This window comes from Grammomys surdaster, unplaced genomic scaffold, assembly GCF_004785775.1.
Source record: "Grammomys surdaster isolate TR1022 unplaced genomic scaffold, NIH_TR_1.0 126271, whole genome shotgun sequence".
NCBI classification, from domain to species: Eukaryota; Metazoa; Chordata; class Mammalia; order Rodentia; family Muridae; genus Grammomys; species Grammomys surdaster.
Window position 1 is genome coordinate 6,078,498 of NW_021621071.1, and position 14,043 is coordinate 6,092,540.

The 14,043-nt window shown below is 44.0% G+C and overlaps 1 protein-coding gene across 2 annotated transcripts in view; it reads left to right on the plus strand.

Annotated features, from left to right (window-relative positions):
• Nucleotides 1–14,043, plus strand: part of Ptprb (protein tyrosine phosphatase receptor type B) — a 114,408-nt gene that overhangs the window by 15,595 nt on the left and 84,770 nt on the right. The window contains exons 1-2 of one of the 2 annotated variants that reach the window (XM_028759120.1): nt 11,865–11,919; nt 12,303–12,576. In XM_028759120.1, the coding sequence (XP_028614953.1) occupies nt 11,866–11,919; nt 12,303–12,576 (328 nt within the window). In that variant the 5' untranslated portion in view covers nt 11,865. Of the gene's footprint in view, nt 1–11,864; nt 11,920–12,302; nt 12,577–14,043 lie in introns of those variants that run through there. The other variant, XM_028759119.1, reaches the window with a different exon arrangement.

A 14,043-nucleotide genomic window follows, 5' to 3' on the forward strand; every position in this document is an offset into this window, starting at 1 on the left:
AGACAAACACACACAGAAACACAGACACATACTCATAGACACACAGACACACACAGAAACACAGACACACACTCATAGACACAGACACATACTCATAGACACAGACACACACACAGAAACACAGACATGCACATAGACACACAGATACACACACACACATGCAGGATGCAGCCATGCAATAGGCCATATGTGTTGAGGCTGTTAATCACTTCAGATCTCCTAAATCAGATTCACCTGAAGTGGAAATCAGCACTTCCAGCAAGAAAATCTCCCAGGGACACTAATATGAAGCTGGGTTTGTGATCAGAAGATAATTGAACAATCAGCTTGTTCCAGAAAGCATAGTTGGGGCTATAGAACCTGAATTCAGTAGCAAGAAAATCACTCTGGGGGGGGGGGGCAAATGTTACAGAAAACCAGCTGGAATCATTCAAAGAACACGAGACAATAAAGTTCATCTCACAAAACTCAAGGATGCCTCCAAACTTAAGACAATGAAGAGACTTGTCAATTCAATGCAACGCAGGGTCCTCTACTACAAAGAAAACAGGGACCACTAAAAGTATATGACTGAAGTATCATGGTCATTGAAGAAACTGAAATGTGGAGTGTGGGTTTAAGTTTTGCGTTAATTTTCAAGTTCCTTAATTTAGCGACATTACTGAGATTGCAAACTTAATTCAGGATGCCCACAGCCTAGTCTGAGATAGCTCCTGTAAATTTATTGTATTTGCAGAGGAGAGGAGGAGAAAGAGACAGTGAGAAGAAGTTGGTAGATCCCGGGAAAGGTTGTAGAAATCCTGTGTGTACGTCTTACAGGTCACCTGTTAACGTGCAATTCTTTCAAAACAATTATTTTTGAAATAAAAAGAAATCAGCGAAGAAGTTTGCTGAGCAGACTTTCAGAGAGTGGCATTCCCAGGACGGTACTGAGTGACAGCTAGGCCAGTGGCTCGGATACACCAAGATGTGTCTCCTTCAGGAACTGTGGTGACAGCAAAGTGGGCTTTGGAGAAGCTGGGTGGAAGAAGGAGAGGAGAGGTCTGATTTAGGAGATCTGAAGTAAGAAACAGCCATCTTAACACATATGGCCTATTCCATGGCTGCATCGTGTGTGTGTGTGTGTGTGTGTGTGTGTGTGTGTGTGTGTGTGTGTGTCTATGAGTGTATGTCTGTGTTTCTGTGTGTGTGTCTGTGTGTATGAATATGTGTCTATTCTTTCCACAATAGGAAAGAAATGAGATGAATCTGCAAAAAAAGGAAAGAAAAAAAAGACAGTGAAGCCAAAAATCAGAACTGGCTGCTGAGCCACATGCTAAGTATGAAGATAAGATAAGACACCCTGGAAAGGGAGAACTAAGGACTTGAAGTCTCCACAGTTTACCTCAGCTATCCTTGCACCCTCAGATTCCAGGCACAGAATAACAGCTGTGAAACCCCCTCACTGTAGAATCTGGAGAAAAGTCCTGTAAGGAGAGAGACCGTGAATTCCAGGAGCTATGACTAAAGTCACCATCTGTTTCCATTTCTCCTGCGCTCCAAGGGAACACGCTACCGTCAGCAGGTCCAGATGAGAACCTCCCACTGCAGAACCTTCTGCTTGGGAGCCAGGGCTCTCTTCTTTCAGATCCCTCATAGATTCAGGCGAAGGAGCAAGCTGTTGTGTACCCTCACTAGATGCCTGCTGTCTGGGCTGTATGCCTGTGGACATTCCTGTTTGCTCTTCTCTCTGCGATATTGGGGGTGTGGGGTGGTGTGACAAGGGAAGAAAGCAGAGCTAGGGGCAGAACTCAGCAAACGAGTACTTTACTGAGGGTTCTGACCTCCGTGGTACAGGCAGCAGTTTCAGGTGTGTCTCCTGATTGTTGAGAAACAGCTCTTACAGGGACTTGGGGGTCCATGCCATAGACAAAAGCTTCATGCATGTCAATTTCTAGTAAGGCTGGGGGCTAGGGACTAGAGTCTTGAATGCTAAGAGTTCTAATTTGGCACTGGGATGAGTGAGGATGTTATTTTCTGGAAGATTTGCACAGAATTCTTTGCCAAACCCTTGTTTAGTGGGAGAATGTAAAGGTTTAGTGTGTCAATATATGAGTGATCCCTTCACCATGACCTGGGGATGAGGAGGAGGTGATGAAGAAAAGGCCTCCTTCCCTCAAGGCCTCTAAAATCTGGCTGATAGTTTTAACGTTGCATTTGTGGAAATCGTGATAATAAGGTCCTTTGATCTTCTGCTTTGATCACTGTCAGCCCAGTGTTCAGAGGTCTGGGAGATGCCTGTGTCTGCCTCATCCAAGAGGGAAGGGTGGGGTAAGGAAGTGATGTCGAATTAGAGATAACCAAGAAACAAAAAGAACGTAGGAAGATCATGGTTCTATCTTTTGATATTTTTTTTCTTTTTTGAGTCAAAATCAAGATTTTTTGAAGGCTTTTTGTAAACAAGGAAACGATTTTATTTTTCTCAGTATTGTCTTTTTTATTTTGACTTTTAAAGCAATGCTAAGATATTGTTGGACAAGCCAAGGGTCATATATATTGATCGCATTATAAGCCTCTTCTTTTCTTTATAATGTCTAAAGAACTCAGAGATTGAATGCCCAATATGACCTGCAGAATATTTAAAATATGACTTTGGCTTTCAATCATTTGTTTGTTTAGGTTTTCTTTTTACAAATTGTTTTACATTTATTTCTTTAATATATATGAGTGTTTTACTTGCGTGTGAATAATGTGTTCCACATGGGTGTCTGGTGCCCACAGAGGTCAGAAGAGGTTATCAGAGTTCTTGGAACTAGAGTTACCAATGGTCATGAATCATCATATGGGTTCTAGGAATAGAACCCCCAAGCCTTCTTCAAGAGCAGTGGGTACTTTTAGTTGACAGTCTATCTATCCAATCCCATTTAACTCTTCTTGAAAAGCCTATCTTATGCCATGTTTTATCTACTGTCAAGATTTGGTAGGATAGATACTGTGCATATCACAGTCTAGCCTACAAAGCCGTACTACCTAGAAGCTATGCACACTGACTGCCCTGTAGGAAATCTTGCTGCCCTGACTTGACTTGTGTGTGAACAGATTTGTCTCTTGGGTTGGGTAGTGGCAGCTATGGTGTTGGCACAGATGCAGTGATGGTGTTGGGGATGTCCCTGGACCTTGAAGAAGCGATTCCCTGAAATGCCCTGAGAGTCCCTGGTACTTGTACATCATATGACTACCTGTGGTTACAATGCCAGGATGAAAGCTACAGAAAGTCCATTTCCTCTCAGATTTTGAGAGAGGGAGAGGGAGAGGGAGAGGGAGAGGGAGAGGGAGAGGGGGAGAGAGGGGGGGGCAAAAAAAGAGAAAAAGATAAGAAATTGGTGTGGAAAATAAAATCTAAGAGTGCTGGTGGAGTTTACTGATGGCAACTCCCTCTCCTCCCCCTCTTCCAGAAAACTGAGGCATGGCCAGGAGTCTGGATAGATGTTAAATGTCTCCCATGCTGATTTAATGAACAGTTTCTTATGGATACACGATAGAATGCAGAGTGAATTTACTGTCATTTGAGTGTCCTCAGAAAGATATTCTCTCCTGTGGACTCTGTTATTCTTCAGTATCACTGAGTGCTCAGTTTCCATGATGTGTCTTACTGTTCCTCATAGAACAATATTTTACTGTTACCAACCTTAGGTCCTAGCACGCCTGGCCCTTTGCTGAGAATTGCACTGTGTACACACTTATGCCTCCTCTTTCAATGCCTAAAACTCACCCCCTCCCCAGATGTTTTGTTATTTCCTAGAGTCTCTTGATCTAGGAACTTTATCTAGAAAGATTTCTTTAAGTACTCCAAACTTTTATCTCTAAATACAAACCAGGATGGCCATGAGGTTTTTTTAAAAATATATATAACCACTTATCAAAATTACGATTTCTTCTATTCCAGGGCTTTTCTTTGAAAATGCAACAGTGCTTGCTGCAGGTTAAAATTGTGGTAAAAGCTAACACGACTTTAATTAGCTTTTACCACAATCTTCAACTGAGGCAATACAAAGGGAAATTTAGAAAGGGACTTGATATCTTGTGGTTGGTTTTAGTTGACACATCTGCCTGGTTGCTATGCCTTCTTTTAAGAATTATTCTGGTGCTGCTGGTTAGAGTGTTTGTTCAGCATAAATGAGGCCCTGGTTTCTATCCTGAGTACCATCTTCACTTGGTTGTATGTGTACATAATGCTAGACTGAGAAAGTACAGACAGGAGGATCGGGAGTTCAAAGCCATCCTCAGCTACAAAGACAGATCAATAAACAAAGCCAACCTATAAGTAAAGATTTTGCATGAGATTTAAATAAAAGCTTCTTTGACATAGTCATGGTTACCTGCATAAGACCAGCACAAGATGAAGGCAAACAGAAGCCCAGCAAGGGGTGGGGAGGGGCTCACCAGGCCCACATCTAGCTGAGGACCTGTTGGCAACTGAAGGCTGTTAGTAAAAGATTGTCATTTTTCTCCGGGGAATGGCTTCTCCTGAAGATGGCTCTACCACCATGTGCATATGGGCAGCACTAATTGGATTCAGCTTTAAAAAATAAATATATATATAGAAGGCTTGAAGTTGGGAGGGAATGTTTTGGTATCTGGGGAGAGATGTAAGGCAGTGTACACACTCATACACACACACACACATGAATACACATGCACATACACTCATGAATACACAGGCACATACATATGCACACATACATGCTCATATACAAACACACACACACATGAACACATACACATATGCACACATAGCACATATATGCACACACACAAGCACACACATGAATATACATGCTCACACACATATGAACACATATGCACACACACATGCTCATATACAAACACAGACACGAACACATACACATATGCACACACAGCACATACATGCACACACACACATGAATACACACGCTCACACACACATGAACACATCTGCATATGAACATATACAAACACACACACACATGAACACACGTGCACATACACAAGCACACACACATGCACATATACAAACACACACACACATGCACACTTCTTGCAGACCTGGTGAGCGGGTCTATGAGCTCACCTACTCTACACAGAAGCTGGGCAAATGGATATAAACTCAACGCCTTCCTCCTGAGCTATGGAGCAAGATCAAGGTTATCAAGGCAACTTGGCAAGCCTCTGATCAAAGATAGACAGACGACAGACAGACAGACAGACAGATGATAGATAGATAGATAGATAGATAGATAGATAGATAGATAGATAGATAGATGGAGAGAGAAGAAAAATAAATACAGGATTAGAATATAAATGGGAGACAGAACACTTGTCACGCATGTGCAAGATCCTGGCTTTGATACCTAATACTAGAGAAAATAATCCTCCCTAGGAAGAATGACGTCAGACTGGTCTGTGTCCTGTGCCTAACAATGATGTTAGAGTAGACTGTGTCTCCAAGACTTTCTTTCTTTAGCACCCACACTTTACTCTGCATGCAATGTTATAAAAATCAAGACATGCCTGATATTTATTATAAAGGTAACCAATTTATAAATTCTAAAATTGTTCAAGACCCCCTAAGTAGTCGCTGTCACCTCTCGGAAACAGAGGGGTCGGTGACATTTAAGAGAAATTAAGAAGGATGTGTTAACATTAACTCGCCTAATAATGAAGTTCTGGTTGAAGGTTTATTAGGGGACAATCCAGACTGCCATTGGAGTTTGATTAGTTCTTCCTCACCGAATCGCACAGAGGATTTGTTGAAACAAATGGTTTCCACCACTCACTGCATTGTGGATCCCTTAGGGCTGTGGTAGGGCCCTCTAACATGGATTCCCAACAAGGTCTCAGATAAGCACTGATACACTGTCCTACGGGAGCACCTCTCCTCCTCTCCATCCTTCTCTTCATCGATCCTATCCCCTTCCTTTCCCTCCTCATCATCACACCCCTCCTCCTACTCCTACTCCTCCCCCTCCTCTGCCCCTTCCTCCCCCTCCTCCTCCTCTCCTCCTTTTTCCTTCAGTTTTTGCTCTCACTTTTATCTCATTTCACTTTTTCTCCTCTTCCTTCAAAACCAATCTCTTCCTGTTTTATTCTCTTTCCCACGCCCCTGCACTCTCTGTGTGTCTATCTTTTTGACTCTGTTTCTCTGTTTCTCTTGGTCCCTCTCTGTCTCCCTGTGTGTGTCTGTCTCTCTGACTGTCTCTGTTTCTTTCTCTCTCTGATTCTGTGTGGTTGTCTCTCTGTCTCTGTCTCTCTCTCTCTGTCTCTCCCCCCCCCCAATTCCTCCTTTTCCCATTCAGGACAACATTTGGAAGCATGTACCAGGATCATACTCACAAGAGTTTGTCAGAGCATTTATTCACATGACAGCATTCACCAAGCAGCTACAAAGATCCAGTCATTCACTCAGAAAATATTTACTGAGATTCTACTGTATTCTGAACCCTGTGCAGAATGAGAAAGCAATGATCTACCCTAAGAGAATTTCTCTCAAAGGACCAAAGCCACAGACAGTATTCAAATGCGTAAAGAATTAGAACATTGACACACATTGTTGTTCTGAACTAAGCAAGTAAGTTGTGAGGTGAAAATATAAAGGTCACCTTTTCCTTATGATGTCTGACATTGGAGGAGGAAGGCCTCAAACATAGACCAGAGCCTGGACCAGGTCCTGTGTGAGGACTGTCACCATTTAGTTGCTCATGAGAGGCTTGGGTTAGTTTTCCTAGTCCTCTGGCTTCCTCAGCCACTGAGCTATCTGACTCACACCTTGGTCAATCTGGTTTGCAGTAGCTCACCTCCTTCCTATTGAGACATCAATGGATGCTATATGGACCATCCAGCAGGCACACTTTTATGTTAGTGTAAACCCTGGTGGTCGAACGCTTAGAAAAAGCTACTGGCTATAGGAGACAAGATATGATGGTAGCATCCTGAGAGTGCCTACCACCAGGTGCTGGGCACACGCTCATAGCACCTTTGTTTTGCGAGTGGAGTCCTAGCGAGCAGAAGAGGAAAAGCAATGTGTTCTGGATGGGATGGAAGCCATGGGCATCACGTGCAGGGTCTGAGTTTCTTTGGGGAATGGCCTCACTCACCCTGAGATAAGGAGAGATGTGAGAACGTTGTGCCTAACTCAAACCAAATCATGTGTAGGTGCAGCCACTGTACAACTAACTCCACGGTGAGGTAACTGACATTTTAGGGGTGTAAGAAGTACAACCCAACTCTATCTACCCCAGTCAAGCACGTGTAGGGGAGGAAGCACTGGACCACAGATGGGCCCATTGGCCTTAAAATCTGGAGGAACATCATATTATTCATATTGTTTTAGCCACAGCTCCTGGTTCACAGCTCCTATAATCTTCATCATTTCTTCTAGCATCAGAATAATTCAAATATATTTTGTTAAGACATTTGACTTAGGTCCCTCAAACAGTTTCAAATGAACAAAGGGAGGGGATCAATGTTTTCAACAAGACCAAGCTTTTATGAACAAAGTGATTTTTAGAGGCATGACTGATAAACATTTAATGGGCGGAAGAAGCTTGAGGATATCAAGAAATAGCTTGGAAGGGTCTCATGGAGGGGGGAGGGCTGAAGGTTGAGCTTATTGCTCAATGATTGGTCAATGATTCAACTTGCCCTCCTTCGTGGAATCTCTATAAAAAGGCAAGTATCTGAGGTTGAGGGCTTCCAGAATGGTGAGGGCTGAGAGGGTTCCCCTGACCCCACAGGAATGAAGGATCCTATACTCAAGAACTTGTACACCGTGCCCTATACGCCTCTTACAGAGTTGCTTACTTGCGTCTTTAAGTTACTCTTTGCAGTAAGTTCATAAGTATGAAGAATATACGAAGACATAAAATGACCATTCCCAAACAGTGGCTCTTGATTCCTGGTGACCCGTGTAAGACTCGGTGTTTACGTTCATAATGTAGCCATAGCTATACCCTTAGCTGCCTTAGCTGTGAGTTTGTAAGTAATGACCGCCTTAACTCAAACAGGATTGTTACCAGGAATCTTTATCACAGTTTTTAAAAAAGACAACTGCTCGGTGACTGATGTCTAGTCAGAAGCAGCCACACCCTTCCTGTGGAGTCTGGGAAAGGTTTCCTGATGACTAGGAGAGAATGCTATCCGCTGCAATAGCGCAGAACGGTCTGCATTCCTGGAATGCAGTGACTTCTAAAGTGAACGCAGGGCCGTGTGATGGACTCAGAGGCAACTGAGGAATTCCAAACAGAGAGAGCGAATATAGAAACACGTCAATGTATTTATACTTTATGTTTATACAGCTTCATAAACCCTTCATCAAAAAGACGACCTCAAGCATGTGTCTTACGCTTAGTACAGTAGCTGCGATTCCATGTTTTTGGAACATTACTTTATGTTTGTGAATGTGTTGTTTGAAGTTATACAATGTGCACCACACACATGTCTGGTGCCTGTGAGGTCAGAAGACCATCCAGTCTCCTGAAACTGGAATTAAGGATGGTTGTGAATCACCATGTGACTGCTGAGAACTGAAACCAGGTCTTCTACAAAAGCAATAAGTGCTCTTAACTGCTTAGCTCCCTCTGCAGCCCCTATAAGTCCTAGTGGTTTAAGTTGGCCCTGCTGTCTCATTCTGTGTTAATTTTGGTGGGATATTTAGAACCCACAAAGCATCGGAAGCTCTGTTGTCAGCCTTAAGATGTTAAAGATAGAATACCGATAAATTCTGCAGTTACCTACCTTTGGAAAAGAAGTGTTTATGCCTATTGGCTCTTTCCGTTGTGTACTGATATGATTCTTCAACTATATGGAAGATACTAAAAAAAAAAAAAAAGATTTAAATTCAGTTATTCTAAATATATATGTTCATCTTTGGTAGCTCAAAAATAAAAATGGGCCAGGCAGTGGTGGCGCCCGCCTTTAATCCCAGTACTTGGGAGGCAGAGGCAGGTGGATTTCTGAGTTCGAGGCCAGCCTGGTCTACAGAGTGAGTTCCAGGACAGCCAGGGCTACACAGAGAAACCCTGTCACAAAAAAACCTAAAAAAAATAAATAAAAATAAAAAAATAAAGATGGATTTAAAGGCACAAGTTTTTACTTCCTGGCTACTGTTCCTAGGTTGGTTCCTGCTAATGTAGAAACATCTAAACAGAGATTGTCACAGTCCTGTTTGCTCCTCTTCAAATGTCTTCAGGTGTACCTGTCTAAAGTCATAAGGAAGGATTATTATATACGCTAGAAAATTGGTCAAGAAGAATATAACATGCCAGTGCATGTGTGTGTGTACACACTCGTCCAAGAGTGAATATTTAGTCTATTTAAGGAGGAAGACTGCAAATCAGAAAACCAACCAGAAAAAGATGTAAACTCCCAGAGGAAAATGATGAAGAAAAGCATAGACATCAGGAATTAGTAAATGAGTCCTCTACAGGGAGTGAATGTTGACAAGAACCAAAATAAAATAACAGAATAAGATGATTTGGATGCACTTGCTGCTGGACAAGGGAACTCTTGTTCGAAGAAGGTTCTCAAAGTTGCTTCCCCACTTGTAATTTTACAGTAGTGCCCTCTCTCTCTCTCTCTCTCTCTCTCTCTCTCTCTCTCTCTCTCTCTCGCCTTTAGAATATTGTTCTGCTTCTTCAACTGAAGTAGGCTTGTTTTCCCAGTACAGAGAGGTAAGGAAGGGGTGATGTTGACAAAGAGTAAGCTGAGAAGAAACTTCTGTCAAGACTCGAGGCAGTTGCTGCTGGGAATGAAGTAGACTGCTAGAAGCACACTGCTAAGAGAGAAGGAACTATGGGTAACGAGTCGGAAAGGTGTGCAGACTGAAAATACAGGGAATGAAAATGTCGTTAGAGAGGCAAGAAACCTGGGTGAGGAAACGGGCAACTCTGCGTTTTCCCCAAAGCATGCAGGCGCTTGATGTTCGGTGGGCGCTTGCTGACTTGTAAGGGAGATTCACGGCTGTGTGTAGCTGCTTTGTAAAGCCCGGGATGTCTGAATGGGCTAAAACTCCATTTTTCATTAAGAAATAGTGACAAGCATGTTTTCTAAAAGAATGCAAGTAATTTCCACTTGTTTCAAGTTTTCTACAGTCTCTCTACATAAGTCTTAGACGTAAGTAGTCAAGAACGTCTTTATCTACTCTGTAGTATCCACTCTGTAAGGGGGGGGGGATATATGTCTTATTTCTCCCAGTGATTTGAAATGTGATGTAATGATCCGTGCAAGATAGTTATTGACAACCACCCTGATTACGCCACGTAAGACTTGTGAGTCCTTATTCATGATCAGATCAAGAGAAGGCTCACAGCTCTTGAAAGTTTCGTGGTGCCCAAGCTCAGGGATTATGGCATTTTTAAAAGGCAAAACTCACAAAGATACATCAAAGTTAGATGATGATCGGAGAACCTCACAATGTTCCTTCCTGCCAGAGCATAGAAGTCATTTTAGACACAACTCGCCAACTATTTTGCTTAATACATCTGGACCATAATCCAGGCATGGAAATCTCAACTGTGTCCCCAAGGCAGACATGGCAATTGTGGGGTCAGGGGTAGAGAGCTAAGAACTATCTTAAAAAAAACAGTAAAAGGAATCGAAACAGGACTGCCTTGTCTTAATTACTTCAGTAGGGTCCTGATTTTTGTTGAGCACCTCCTGTAAAAGGAGCTGCGAAGTGTCGCTATTATTACCTATGTAACGCTAAGTACGTTTGCGTTTCGAATGGAGTTATTTCTAGGGCCTACGTTTAGACACATTTCTTCAGGGTATAGGACAGTTTCTAATATGCTTGCTGTTAATGTGGAAAACAGCGCGGCTGCTTTGAAAGGTGTAGGAAAGAGCTGGTCATACTGGAGTGTTTCCCAGTGAACTGAATTGATAGTTGCTTTTCTTCTCTCAGCTGGGCATGACATGCCCTTCCGCAGCATGGTCAGCGGTGAAATTGCTTGCAGGGGCTAGAGCACATGGGTGATGGTTTAGTTTGTTGTAGGTTCACAGTATTTGCCTAAGATTTAGGGATCACACAGACCGGTGCTAGAGAAATGGGGAAGTGGATGGGGAGATGGAGCTCCTGTTGATGGGCGGGCTCTTCGCCAGTCTTTTCTCTCTGGCTGATGTCAAGGGGATATACACTGTGACAAATGAGTGTTTTGAGGTGAGAAGGACTAAAGCCCTCTAATAAAAGGCTTCAGGAAAGAGTGTGGGCGACCCAGGGAAATGTGTTCAGGTCAAGTTTAAGCCTGGGAAAAAAGAGGCCCTGGAGAAAGATAGGAAGGAAGATAGAGAGGGGGGCGCTGGGTGTGCAGAGGGGAAGGGGGGGGCTGAAAAGAGAGAAGGCTTGGGCAATGTTTGACGGTTTGACAACAGGGCTGAGGACCACCGAGAAGGAAAAAGTGAAAGTTGAGGAGGAGGAGGAGAAAGCAGGACCCCGCAGCCCTGGAAAGGACCCTTGGCTGGGGTGGTGGCAGCGGAGGCAGGAGGGGGTGGCAGCTTGGCTGGCCTCAGGCCCCCTTGGCAGCTTCAGGCGTTGGCTCCTCAGGGCTCCCTCCCTCTCCGGAGCATTGTTCCTTTGCCGGGAGACAAGGAAATTGCCTTTTGATTGCGGAAGTCCCGGACGGGGCTTGGGGGCGAGGCAGCGCGGGTCAGAATGGCAGCGTGGGAAGGGCCTCGCGCCGCGGGTCCCCGCCGCCTGTCGTGTCCGCAGCCCGCCCCGGGCGGCAGCAGAAGCAGCGGCGGCCACTGCGCTTGAGCATCGCTAGCCCGAGGGTAGCGCGGCGCTGCGCCCGCGGGGCGCGCTGAGCGCGCAACAAGTGGTACCCGAGGTGCTCTGGCTGGCCTCCCAGCGAGATGCTGAGCCATGGAGCGCTACTAGCCTTGTGGATCACGTTGAGCGCCCTGCAGGTAAGCAGAGAGAAGGGACTGGAGATGATGCTCCACCCCCGCCAAGAACCGAATCTATCCTGTTACCAGCCTCCCGAGCTGAGCTGCTAGGGGGGAAGGAATAGAAATCTCTTGCTCCTATCCTATCTGGGAGAGCTATCCTCTCCAGAAACTCTACCATTTACCAAACTGACAGCTCGCCCTGCTGTCAAGAAAGCAACCTTCTGTCTGCAGCTGCTCCCGGGGAAGTTGGACAAGTAGGGTGAAAGTCTCCTGCCAGCCACTTGACCCGTGGGCTCTTTGCTGGGCTGGAGGATGGACAGGTGACTTGGGGAGGTTGCTGCAGACGTCTCTAGGCCGTGCAGACTGTGGACTTAATCTGTGCTCTCTGATTCTTTTTACAGACTGGAGTGGCAGAGCAGGTGAAATGTAACTTCACATTGTTGGAGTCCAAGGTCTCTAGCTTGTCAGCGTCTATCCAGTGGAAGACTTTCGGCTCACCCTGTAACTTTAGCCTCATCTACAGCAGTGACACCTCAGGGCCCATGTGGTGCCATCCCATTCGGATAGACAACTTTACATATGGATGTGACCCCAAGGATTTACAAGCAGGGACCGTCTATAACTTCAGGATTGTTTCTCTGGACGGAGAAGAGAGAACTCTGGTCTTACAGACAGGTAAAGAGTTAACAGGTGTAATGGATGGCCAAGCCACTTCTAAGTTGAGCCTTGCCTTTTCCTACCGGAGCTTTTCTTTGAACTGTGGGCATTTAAAAAGAAAATATATATTTATTTATATATTTTATATATTATATATCATATATAGATTTAGAGAGAGAGATACCTGTGATGATATTGGACCATGACTTCTAGTTGGCTGAGATCTGGTCAGTGTAGCTTGCTTGACTCTTAAAGGCTCCCTAAGTGCTCTGAACAGCAGCTAACTAAACAGCACCTGGAAAGGGAGAAAAAGAAGTTTTGGGGGTTTCAGGGGGTACAGAGAGAGAGGGGCTGTAGAGGGAATTTTTTTAATTCATGTAGTTTGGGCTTCCATCTCATTAAATTGCCAAACATCAGATCATCTTAAGTAACTGTTTGAGACTAAAGTTGTGATGATTTAAGGATATGCCTGGTTATACATATAAGGCAAGAACCAGGACATAAAATTGTCAGGAATAAGATGATACTATTCATAGGGAAAGTTGGAGAAGTCCCTTGAAATGAGGGCGCAAAGGTGACTTTGTATTTCTTGAATTACTAAACAGTAGAGAAAATCCTTTGATCGCTCTGAACTTCAGGTCAGTGATTTCCCAGCTGCTCCATCCATGTGTGGATGCTAAGAGTCTGTGCCCCATAACATACACATGCCATCTTCTAACCTGTGAAAGAGAGAGCTTCAGGCCCTCCCTACTTTTTCCCACCTGCAGGGACTATTACAAGCATTTCTCTCACTGGCTCCTCACCTCATGAGGGTACTAAGTAGCAAATTCTCGAATGACGTAGCCTTTACCAACTCTGTTCCTTCAGCCAGAAGGACAAACCAAAGAGAAAAATTCTGAAAGCTACACTGAGAAACGGGTTATCTTTATGATTCTTTCCCATTTCTACCAGAACAAAGGTGATTTCTTTGGCCATGGCTCTTTGAAGACTAACCTTCAGAAGGGCAATGCAAGCGGGGTCAGGAAATTTCAGTGAGTCCTTGAAATGAAATATTAATTTTTTTTAAAGTCACAACGCCCACTGACGTGTTTTGACTTATTGCAGATGAAATATAGAGGTGATTTCTGAGGACTAAAGGAACCTTAATTTGAAAAGATAAGCTACATGTTAAGAATGTTCTTGTATTTATATGGAACCAGAGAGAGAAAAATCAGATGGTTTTCTGGGAGTTGCAGCAGCTGTATTTTCAGTCATTGCTTTGCTGGGGTTTTTTTGGAAATTGAAGATAGTTCCGTGGATACTCACATTACTAGAGCTGTGGGATGCTGGACCTCGGACTTCCAGATACAGTGGTTGCACTGGAAAGGGTCTAAATACACAACAGTGTGTATTTAGTGGAGCAGAGAGATTGATTTTTTTTTTTTAAGAAGCTGCATTTTCAGAAGCTTCTGGGAAAACCTTAATCCTTAAGGAGCTTGCAGACAG